Source organism: Sinocyclocheilus anshuiensis, unplaced genomic scaffold, assembly GCF_001515605.1.
Source record: "Sinocyclocheilus anshuiensis isolate Anshui unplaced genomic scaffold, SAMN03320099.WGS_v1.1 scaffold392, whole genome shotgun sequence".
Taxonomy (NCBI): domain Eukaryota; kingdom Metazoa; phylum Chordata; class Actinopteri; order Cypriniformes; family Cyprinidae; genus Sinocyclocheilus; species Sinocyclocheilus anshuiensis.
In genome coordinates this window covers 2162843-2175519 of record NW_015557091.1, presented here as the reverse complement: position 1 = coordinate 2175519, position 12677 = coordinate 2162843, and the positions used below count along the sequence as shown (strand labels likewise).

General features: G+C 36.2%; 1 protein-coding gene across 3 annotated transcripts in view; it reads left to right on the top strand.

Annotated features, from left to right (window-relative positions):
- Nucleotides 1-9092: 9092 nt before the first annotated feature.
- Nucleotides 9093-12677, top strand: part of LOC107677219 (ankyrin repeat and SOCS box protein 10-like) — an 8711-nt gene continuing 5126 nt past the window's right edge. The window contains exons 1-3 of one of the 3 annotated variants that reach the window (XM_016472032.1): nt 9093-9482; nt 9959-10024; nt 12112-12379. In XM_016472032.1, the coding sequence (XP_016327518.1) occupies nt 9176-9482; nt 9959-10024; nt 12112-12379 (641 nt within the window). In that variant the 5' untranslated portion in view covers nt 9093-9175. Of the gene's footprint in view, nt 9483-9746; nt 10025-12111; nt 12380-12677 lie in introns of those variants that run through there. The other 2 variants (XM_016472033.1, XM_016472034.1) reach the window with 2 other exon arrangements.

The window sequence follows — 12677 nt, the reverse complement described above, 5'->3', positions numbered from 1 at the left end:
ACAGTGGATCCTCTGCAGTGAATGGGTGCCGTCAGAATGAGAGTCCAAACAGCTGATAAAAACATCACAATAATCCACAAGTAACCCACACCATTCCAGTCCATCAATTAATGTCTTGTGAAGCAAAAAGTTGAGTATTTACAAGAAACACATTCATCATTATGGAATTTTAACTTTAAACTATCGCTTCGGCCAAAATAATCCATATAATCCATAATAATGTTTCAACCAGTGAAAATGTCCATACCCTGTTCTCTCACATCAAAATCCCTCAACATATTTGTTTAGAACTGTTTTGGACTGTTTATACTTGTAAACTGTGCTTGATCAGTGCATAGGCCTATTTCTCTCCTGATTTAAACAAGATGACTTTTTCACTGGAGAAAGCAGTATTACAGATAGAAAACTTGTATTTTAGTCGAAAGCAATCACTTTAAAGTTAAAAATGCCTACTTGTGGATTATTTTGATGTTTTTATCGGCCGTTTGGACTCTTATACTGACGGCACCCATTCACTGCAGTGGATCAAATTTCAAATGTTCCGATGAAGAAACAAACTCATCTACATCTAGGATGGCCTGAGCGTGAGTACATTTTCATTTTTGGGTGAACTACTCCTTTAAGTTGCATAGACAACTTTAAGATCAACAACAGGTGTATCTGAACATCTCTCTCACACACAAATGTGATCAATTTTTACAATTTAATTGGTTCCTCATTAGACAGTTGCCGTAAGAGCTAAATTTCTGAAGCTGTAAGAAATTCATCGCAATAACAATTAATTAGACACCAGTGAGCATGTCACGTTAAAAGATCCAAGACTGACAAGTCTGACCTATAACAAAAAATTGTAAGTCCTAACAGCAAAACCGTATTATACAGCAGGCTTAAGAGAAGCAGCAGCGCTCCCTTGTGTCAATTCCAAAACCTACCAAAATGCCTAGTCAATCAATGGACAATATCTTAATTTCAAATACATTAGTAAACTGAGAATAAAATTCAGAAAATTATTAATTTGTGAATACACAATTTCAGCATATTTACGCATCTCAACTGTTAATAGGATTGTCTATGTAACTTCAGATTTATATCATCACTCATACACCATGCTCTGAAAAACTCATATTGGGCAACCACTATTCAGTAGGTTACACACTCTAGATCTAACCTACATGAAGCTATAATATTAACAGTGGCACTTGATTGACAACACTCACATATAATACACACTACAACAAAACTCAATTATTTAGCATGCTCTCCTGAAAAGCGTTGAGGTCAAAATGAAATGTAGCACAGATATTAGCCACTCATAATTTGCTGTTCTGTAATGGGTATCTGCAGGTGCAGCTCTTTAACATAATTTGCCTATTATGCCGGAAGCTAATTAACTGTAGGCGTGACGAGCAATTTACATCCTCTCACCACCTGAACCCTGTGTCTTCTCTGGCCAGGTGTTTTGTGGATTTCAAAAGTGCATTTTGCTGTAGATTGGGTGCACGTATGGTTGAATCTACAAAAAATAGCAATAAATAGCAATAACAAAGGGGTGAGTCTCAATAAACTGAACTCAAATCATACAAATACATGAATCACATTGCTCAAGAACTATCTGCACAAAGCACCCTGCAATGCAACAGAACAACACTGGATATTCAACTGCATTCTGAGCACTTTAAAACAAACACTTTAATGCAGTTTTGTAACAGTGTCTTACTTTGCCATCTTAGCATAAATTTAGTTGGCATATAACACAGTTGATGTTCTCATTCATCACATTGGAAATGTAAGTTCAAGTTGTGCGATTCTGACAGTATGTAGGGAAACTATTATATTTTATAAACAAGGAAAAGAAAGCGCTAACAAAATGTGATCTGTGTTTCTTATCGTTTAGTTAATAATAAATAACTTTACAAACTAAAATGCAACACATGAACCAGGGGCCCTTTCTTCGTACGTCGCTAACTCAGTTAGCTGGATTTGATTGTTGACGATTTAGCATGATCTTGGATTATTTGGTTCTTTGAAGATTATTGTCAGAGTTGCTGTCATAGCAACAGGTTCCATTAGCTTAAACCTGCTCGGGAGCAGATTTATTTCATGTAAACAGGATTGCATCTTTTTAAGCAGAATTGATACTTAAAATCTGTCCGCTACCAACGCTACTTTATTACAAGAGAACCCTACTAATCCAGGGACGATAATTTAAAATAATAATCATTTAAAAATTAATTTTAAAGATAACATAATAATGTTGTGTAGTCTTAAATACTATAGACACAGCCAGTTTTACTCACTGAAAGATGTATTCGTCATAAAATTATTACTTCATAATTGTATTCGAGTCTTACACACATGCTATACAGATAATGTAGAGTCCATTAATTTGAGTGATGACAGCTATTATGGGAGTGGCTTGATGGAGCGCAGGAGATGCAGACAACATGATCTTGACCCTTAAGAAACTTTAAATAATGCTGTCACGTAACAAATCTGTTCAAATATAAAATTAAATGAATTGCTACTACATTGAAATAAAAATGTAAAGCCTGTACAGATATTAGAAATCGTGAATATAAATAATTGGGAATTATGTAAAAAATGTAAATTAAATAAAAACAGTGCACATTTCATTTATCTATTATAACATTTATGTAGTTTTGTTCGCTTGGCTGTTTCCTTATTAAAGTCCAAAAATTTGTCAAGTTTTTCGTCAGGTGTCTTTTTTAATTATATGATGTCATTACGTTGCTGTCTTGCCGCCAGCCAATCGCCAATTTGCTCATGTAATGCCACGCACGAGCGTAGATTGTAAAAAACGCGGGCCTATCAGAACGCCCATATGTGATTACGTCATGATGTAAAAGAATCATTGCATTGTTTTTTGAACGGTTTCTTTGAAATTTGATTCGTTCTTTGGAAAACGTAAGCGGCCTATAGTTAGTTCAATTAACTAAATGACCTTTGTGGTATAAGATATCTCTTTGCAATATGAAAATGTTATTCTAGGATATACACATGAGTAAACAGTCATATGTTGTTGTTGTTTTTTTTATTGAGCCTTATTTTGTTCCTGTCTTATACAGGAATGTAAATTTTGTAAGCGTAAGCCTTTCTTTGCCATTTTTCTTGAAGATTTAAAGGGATCATATGATGCGATTTCAAGTTTTCCTTTCTCTTTGGAGTGTTACAAGCTGATTGTGCATAGATAAGATCCCTGAAGTTGCAAAGACTAAAGTCTCAAAACAAAAGAGATATTCTTTATCAAAGTTAAGACTCTGCCACGCCCCCCTAAAACGGCTTGTTCTAACACGCCCCCACATATCTACCTCACTATGTGGAAATATTTGCATAATGTGGCCCAAATGTGCACGCAAAGAAAGAAGGCATGGTTTCAGTAACCGCAGTTAGTGTTGAAGCAGCCATGTCAGGGAGACGCTGTGTGTTTCTAGGCGAAAGCAAAAGCACTTTATTTGGCCTTCCAGAAGTAGATGCATTTAGGAATCTTTAAGATTACTTACAACAGAACAGCAATGCATTTTATGGACGACCGTTTCGTGAACCTAGGAGAGGAGGTAATTCTGACTTTGCTATGACAATCTGGCGCTTCTGAATCAGCTACTGTTTTGTTATTAGTTTAAGTATTTGCTATTGACTGTTCAAATGGAGTTTTGCGCATCATGTGTGTGTGTGTGTGTGTGTGTGTGTGTGCGCGCACGCGCATGTGTGTGTGTGCGCACGTGCGTGTGTGTGTGTGTGAGAGAGAGAGCGAGAGAGAGAGAGACAGAAAGGGTCACATCACATCACAGTGGAGTCAGCTGTCTTAACCGCGGCTTGTGTACTGCATCATCACTGTGTCTGTCACGTGACTCTGTTCCCCTTTCAGGCTCTGTCTTTACATTTATTTTGAAAGATGAAGCTCACGATTATGGTAAGGGACGTTACATTTCCGACGAGTGCTTGCCACAATGCACTGGGTCAGCTGGCCAATCAGAGCAGACTGCATATTTGAAAAATAATGTGTTTTTTGAACATTAAAGCATGTCAACATATTCTGTTACACCAAATACACAAAATAATGATCTTTAAAAAAGCATCATATGACACCTTTAAAACCGTGTATGATTTCTGACTCCTCTAATAAGAAAGCCATAAAAACTGTGAATCGGTTCAAAAGGTAGCCTACATTATTGTCTTGCTCCCTGGCATATGATATAGGAGAACTCGCCAAACACGCCGTGTCAGAGGGCACCAACAAGGCCGTCACCAAATACACCAGCTCTAAGTGATCACCTGTGAGCTGTCCAAAGGAAGGAGGGGCATTTCAACTAAAAAAAAAAGTCATATGTAACATGTGGCATGTTTGCAATCACTCTTCAATATTAATAAATGCACACAGAAAATTCGGTGCAACTGTTCATTATTCTGATTTAGAAAGCAAGCGGTTTATTTGCAAGTGCAGAAGAAAGCCACCATGAATGATATCGAATGACCATACCATACGTACAATGAATACCATGGAACTAAATTTTACATTTTTCCAGGATTGAGTTCCCATACGTGGACATTATACCATATATGCCCACGTATGGGAATTCCATCCTGATTTTTGCTAGTGAAATTTAAAAATGTCCACCAGTACTGTTACCATGTGGTTACTGAATTTAGTGAATACATACTCATGAATTTGCACAAAGGTTAGTTACAATTCTTGATTTGAAATGTGTAATGAGGGTATAATTTGGTTTAAATGTAATTTTGTGGCAAATTAAATCTAAAGGTTTTTCATTAATGCTGCATTTTTGTTCTACTAAACTTCTCTAATTTAATAAAGGGCTTTATAGCTTATAGAAGTTGTGATCACATGCAGTTTGGAGTGTGTAATATCTTGCAAATCAATGCATGAATACCCCAGTTTACCCTCTAGGTCTGTGAGTGACCCTGCATATTTACACCACAAGTCATGTGCAGAAATCTTTCACACTGTAGCGTCGTATTTTTGCCGCTAGGTGGAGTCATTTTAACACTATTGAGACTGGAGCAGGACTATTGCAGCAATATTCACAGAATCTCATAATATTGACTTTTTCATGAGGTAGTGAGTGAAATAGTCACAGATTGGGATGGAATAGAGCAACACTTTCAATGCTATGTGAGTGTGTTTTCCACACTGGATTAATTATTTGTATGGGTAAATTAATAATCAGTGTTGGAGAAAGTTACTTTTAAAAGTAATGCATTACAATTTAAAAAGTAATGCGTTACTTTACTAGTTACTTGAAAAAAAGTAATCTGATTACGTAACTCGCGTTACTTGTAATGCATTACCCCCAACACTGTTAATAATACATCACAAAACTATTTTCTGTGTTTCAAACTAAAGAAACCCAAGCAAATCGCAATGACTGAAAAATAAATGCTTTTATGATTCTTAGAAGCAAAAGTATATTGCATGCACTGCAAAAAAATAATATTGTGTGTGTGAGATTAAATTGTAATTAATAACTTTACATAAAGGCTAAAAAAAAATTCAATTTTGGTGCAGTAATTGGATTTTCCAAGTTCCAATATGATGCCATTTCTCTGTGAAGCTTATTTATGGACATGAAACAATATTTATGGTGAAAGACACAATTAAAGCTCTGAGTCACATGCCTTGTGAGAGAGACATGCATTTGATAAACCAGAATAAGAAGCTTTAAATACAAATTTATTTTCATATTTAAAATGCTGAAATAATAACTTGTTCATTTTACAGTCTAGTAGCTGACCAATGAAGTATTTCACAGGGGGAAGCTTTGGTGAAAACAAATCACGCTTTGTCCTTCATTAATCAGGGAAGTCTGAGGAATACTGGGCCCAGACATGGTGTTTCATATTCCCTGCGCTCTCTCCCTGGCTCTTACAATAAGCCTTACTGATGATCTTATATATGCTAATGATCGCATGTCTATGGACATATTACAGCGAGGGTGATGGTGTCATTAATGACAATGTCTTAAGCGTTATCGTCATCATCACCATGTTCCCCTTGATCTTGCGGTTCCCTCATAGATCCCCATGCGCTCATTTCATTTCTGCACACACAATCTCTCTCTCTCTCTCTCTCTCCCTCTCTCTCTCTTTTGGGTGGTATAAGCACATTACGGATGGGGACATTAGTAACTAATGCAGGCACTGGGCCCCGCATTGTTTTGGTGCACAAGTACATCATTAGAAAATTTTCTACTTGGCAGGGAAGCGTGTATTAACTCGGCTCGCAATAAAATGAGGTTGTGATCAATTGTTAAAGTTATCGAGAGCTATTAGGTTGAAATATGAACCTCTCAATTGCCATAATGAAGAGGGTGCCCGATCGTACACAATCAACAGAGCAACATACACCATGCATTGCGGGTTCCGGGGCGCTCGAAAGAACGACAGAAAGCAATTTTGCAGAAAGAAAATGCAAGCGCGTCGCCCTAACCTCATTACAAATTTCACCTCATTACTAAATTTCAATAATCTACTCAAAACGTTAAGACCAACCAGCTATAAAACAGAATTGCAAGCTTTTTTTTTTTTTTTTTTTTGAGCAACGGGACAACGCGGCTATCATAAACGCCAGTCTCGTGAAGAATTATGTCTCATAATGCCAGCTAACTTTTGATGGCAGCGCCAACGTTGACTCACGATTTTGGCAAACTTGCTGCATAAATTAATTTTATATAATATTCTCTACTGAGGCATATTGATGAATCCTAGCCTTGGAAATTAAATTAATCCCCCAAAGTTAATGTATCGGAACTGAACAGAGCCCAATCTTGAGGAAAGCAATGGAAGACACTGTTTGGTACCACATTAAAGTTGCTGTTGCATTGTTAGATCAGTTTAAAATTGTTACAACTTGTATATCAGCCTACAGCACCTTCTTTTAGGACCTATAAATGATAGAACAATTCAGAATAATGACTTTGTAAGTTATTTCAAAGCTGTATTAGCAGATGTTGATAGTTGTGTTTCTCACTAGACATGATCTATATTTGCTCATCTGGGCATCCTAGTAAACTACCGTTCAAAAGTTTCATTAATTAAACAAATTAATACTTTTGTTTAGCAAGGATGCATTAAATTGATCAAAAGTGACAAGAAAGACATTTAGAATGTTACAAAAAGTTTCTATTTCAAATAAATGCTGTTTTTCTTTTGAACTTTCTCATTCAAACAATGTTAAAAAAGTATCAGTTTGCACAAAAAAGGAAGAAAAAAACAACAGAAGTGTTATTAATAATAAGAAATATTTCTTGAGCAGTAAATCAGCATATTAGAATGACTTCTGAAGGATCATGTGACACTGAAGACTGGAGTAATGATAGAAGTTCATCCAGGTCTCAAAATAGGATCATCATGGTTGTCTACAACATCATCAATGGAGTCCAATAGATGTTCACAAACCACAAACTAATGCTCTTGAATGCTTCATAATGTTCTTCGATCTGTCTTTGCTTCATCAGGGCAGATTTCATCTCATCCACCATTCTTGCAAGCTTGCAACACCATTTAGACAGCATTCAAACAGCTCATAATCATGTTGGTTATTCCTCGAAAAATATTCATTGTTATCAATTAGTTTCAACCAATTAGCTTGCATTTCTAATTCTTGGTCTGCTCTTTGTTCCTTTAATTAGTAAATTCATTAGTACCGTCTAGTGTTGCACGCCAAGTAGATGTTTCAGCAATGTATTCTTATGATTTTAACATGAGGCACAGCGGTGATGGCAGTATTAAGTGGAGGATAATCAGCAGGAACTAATTGTCTAATTGCACTGATGAAGGTTACAATCATTAGCCTGTTCTGGAAGTCCAGTCCTCAGCAGCGAGTGGCTGTCTGACCGGACCATCCTAACCCTACAGATGGCCTCACTGTTAAGCTCACGGCAGGACAAAATGACAGACATCTTCTATCCACAGGGAGCAAGACAAACGAGTGTGTATCTGCGTACGTGCATATGTATATGCGTGTTGCGTGTGTGTGTTGTCCGCAGGGAGTAAGACGAACGAGTCGAGGGAGTGCTGATTCAATGCACTTCTTTCTTTTTCTTGCTTGAGAAAGTCCCTGCCTCCACAAAAACTGAATGTCCACCATTTGAGAAATGAATTCATGGAAGTCACTGTCTTTTTTCCCCATTAGTAAGTGTTTAGTTCAACGTTTTAAATAATTGCATTACAAGGAATGATATTTAAAATACATTTGGGAGGCAATGGGGCGGGAAAGTGCCTACATGTTTTGCTGATGATACCCGGGCCATTTGGAAGACATCAAAGTAGTGAGGAGGTAGCCCAGATGCATATTATAAACTCATTATGTGTATCATTTAAAAGGATGTACTCCAGCAGCAAAACAATCTTCCCATTCTCTGCCTCGCCTGTAATGTGTGTTCGCAAAGTCGCAACTTTTTGATGCCTTCAGTCAATGTGACAGCTATTACTGCATGGCAAAATGGAATAAATGTCATTTATATTCCTATTGGCAGGGTCATTAACATATGGATAAGACATTGCGAGTCAGTGTCTTTAGAAGAAACCGGAATCTCGAAATTTCTGAAAAGAGATGGCTGATTGTCATTTAAGAAATTATATTCGTAATTATTGCATTATGATGCATTTTTATATTGAGGAAACATAAAAAGATAAATAGAAGAGTTGAGAAAGCATTTTAAATTCAAATCCAGTCCCTGAATTTTAATTGAACTGAGGTAGCAAACAGGATGCAGAATTGCAATTTGAAATTGAATGTGAAGTGATAAATTAAAATTTGAAATAAAAAATGTTTTCACTCATAAAAACATAGAAACATTAAATAAAAAGCAACAAAGCCTTATTTAAAAGTTTTGAAAAACATTTAAAATGCCTTCAAAGTTTAAAGGATCGATACTAACGAGGTTTTCCGCAGAGCAGACCTGCTGGTAAACGTCTGTTTTGATATAAACAGCAAGTCACTGTAGCAAACAAAGTTATATACCACCCATGTGACACTGTAAAAATAGTCCCGTTTGCACGTGGCCAAGTTCCTACTCAGATATCAAAACTCGCCCAGAGAGCAGAAGCAGAAGGCCATTTAAAAGATCCCAGGCCTTTTAGTGACTAGACCAAAAGACTTCTAAGAAACTAGTAGTGTGAAGGCATAATCAGATTCATGTCTAGAAGGAGTCTCATGTATAAACCAACTTCTCTGCGCTCTTTAGAGCAGGAAAGGCACCAGATGAGACTGGCTGCCCCAGTTCTCAGTGGTTACCTGCTGAGGAAAGAAGCCTGGGACAGGAGGACGTCTTCGAGGCAGACCGTAGGAAACCCTCCGATGGTGTGCCAGGACCCTATTGTCCAAAATGCCCTGTACACTGGAAATGTAAAAGCCGTGAAAGAGATCTTCTCCAAAGGCTTTCCTTCAGACCTGTTCATCCAGCCTCAGGGAGGAGCCATGCGCTGGAGTGCAAATGGAAAAGGTAAGAACAAGTTGTTTGAGTGGAGTTTGACTGCAATTGTCTCCTAGAGATCCCAAGAGATTTGTTTCAATTGTCATGATTACTTGGACTGTTTACCTCTCAGATCTAGTTGGCCAGACAGCCTCGGGTTTCTGGACCTTTCTAAAGGTCATGCCAGGCGGCCTTTAAATAGCCTCTTTCTAAAAACAGGCAACAGACTAAGCAAATATATTCAGTGCAATCATCTCCAACATTTTGCCCAGTCTTAAGACCAACCCAGGCAATCAAAGTTGAAGCTGGATTCGCATCTGCTCCTTGCTTTACCTCACACATGGGGCCGAAGATTAAGTTTTGCAAACAAAAGAAATATCGCAGTGATGTAATTGCGACGGCTCAGGCGTCAGGACTTATCCTCCAGTTCTGGAATGCGCTTCTGGTCGGAGATGACCTCACTGTTATTAGCATCATTGATGACCCAGAATATGCTTTTCTCTTAGATGCCATATATGACACCAGCAACATAGAGGAGTGGAAGAACTACAGGTTCAACTACAGAGGGCTAAGTATGCTACAGGGACACAAATGATGTGAAATTATGTTTTGACGTTTGTTAAGATAGCTTGCTATACAAAATATTTTGGCTGCTTGTTCAGTTAACTTAATTAAAATGAGCTAAAGCAACAGAATTGCTGAGTATTTTATCACAACCTAATTTCATTGTTTTTAATACATTAAAATACTTAAATGTGAAGTTTAATTATTTTGTGTAATGTATTTGTGTTGTGAATACATTAATAATTTTTGTTGCATTAACTGAAACTGTGTGAGTGGCTTTATAGAGATTTATTACCAAAAAATTATTACCATGAAAACATTTTTGTTCATTAAAATAAATGGTAACTTAAAATATATAATTCATAAACTTGTTTAACTTGATGTATCAAAATAACAAACTGAAACAAAAATTGTATATCTATACACTTTATATTCAAAATATAAAAAGATGCCAAATGTGTTGTGCTGGAATGTTACGGCAGCAATTGTTGAGCCACAATGACTGGTTGTCAATCATAAATTAGACAATGCTTATCTCATTAAACATTTATAGTATGAGCTTTGTGTCAGTGCAGAAACGTTTATGTTTCAGTTTCAGCTTCTGAGGAAAACGACATTCTTTGGAATGATGAAGAGTGTATTTTTTAAACAATGGCTCACACTTTTGAGGTAAATAGAATGATAGGATAATCTTCTTGAAATCTCAGATCTCAACCCAGGATTAAAACAGGTTAACAATTTCAAATGTAATTAATTTCTGTTCTCTTTTTTGTCATGCACGTTTAGTTGTGGATGAGTATCACAGCAATGTATGGATTCCTATGCACGTATACAAGCACTCAAACTTTGTCACACTAGCACGTCTTCATTTCCAGTATTTCCACGTCAGACTCACCTACTGTCATAGTTATTTGTTCCCCTATGTGTTTCGGTTACACTCAGATTGCTCTCTTCTTTTTGCACCCACCCCGACTGTGTCTTTGAGGTAGTCTTGGGGTCTTTTTATGAGTTTGTGTTTATGTTTGTTCCTATGAAACTTACTGATACTGATCACAAAAATGAGTGTTGCATAGGAGACAAATGCTACTGCACTTTTGAGTATGACATTACAGTCACATTGCATATTGAATGATGAAAAACAACCACATATGGTTTGGATCTGGCTTGAAAATCATTTAAATAAAGGTAAATAAATAATTAAAAGGACATATTAAATTGATCAAAATTGACAGTAAAGACATTTACTTGTTCGTTTGAACTTTCCATTTATGAAAAACAAAAACAAAAAAAAACTGAAAATCATATTTATTTTAATCAAGGTTTCCACTAATTTTGTAACTGTAATACTGATAATAATAAGAAATGTTTCTTGAGCAGAGTAATGGCTGCTGAAAATTCAGCTTTGCATCACATATATATTCATAAAGAAAACAGCTATTTTTAATTGTAATAATATTTCACACTATTACTGTTTTTACTGCATTATGGCTCAAGTAAATGCAGCCTTGATAAGCAAGACATTTACTTGTTCGTTTGAACTTTCCATTTATGAAAAACAAAAACAAAAAAAAACTGAAAATCATATTTATTTTAATCAAGGTTTCCACTAATTTTGTAACTGTAATACTGATAATAATAAGAAATGTTTCTTGAGCAGAGTAATGGCTGCTGAAAATTCAGCTTTGCATCACAGAAATAAATTAATTTTAATTTATATTATTTAATGTATATTATTTTTTAATTTTAAAATCTATTCAAAGAGAAAATACTTATTTTAAGTTGTAGTCATTTTTCACAATATTTTTTTTTTATAAAATACTTAAAAATACTGTTTTTACTGTATTTTGATTAAATAAATGCAGCATTTGTGAATATAAGAGGCTTCTTTCAAAAACAAAACTTACCGATACCAATGCACCAAAAAAAGCAGATTTTTGCTGCTCATTGGATGCTAAGCTAAAATACCTTGAATCTTCAAACTGTCCAGTCCTGTTCATGATTTCCTGATTGAAAATTAAATAAAGCTTCAAACTAACTGCTGTATTGAATATCTGAATCTTCATGCAGTTAATCTCATAATTCTGCTTTTCTTCAGGACTGTGGTCATTGACATATGAACAAGAGCTGACCACACCACTGCACATCACCGCTGGTCGGGGTTTCACCGAATGTCTGCGGCATCTCCTCCTGAGGGGCGCTCGAGTGGACCTGGCACCTGGGGGCACCACTGCCCTGCATGAGGCCTGTGAAGAGTGCCAGCCCGACTGCGTCAAGCTGCTGCTGCAGTACGGAGCCAATCCCAACGCAACCAACGAAGACGGGCAAATGCCCCTGCACGTGTGCACTGAACTCGATTCACTTGAGTAAGTGCTTGTTCAGTATACAGTAATTACAGGAAATCCTGTGGTGAATTTTGTGATTTCAAATGACTGTCAGATTGGCACTTGAAATGAAGGTACTGGTCAAAAGTTTAGAATAATAATTATTTATTTATTATTTTATTTTATTTTATTTTAATAAAGGCTCTTTTGCTCACCAAGGCTGCATTTATTTGAAAATACAGTAATTATATATATACTGTATTTTAGAATGTAATTTGTTTATTTTTTTTATCTTACCCCATCTTACCTTAAACTTTTTGAATTATACTGCATCATGGAT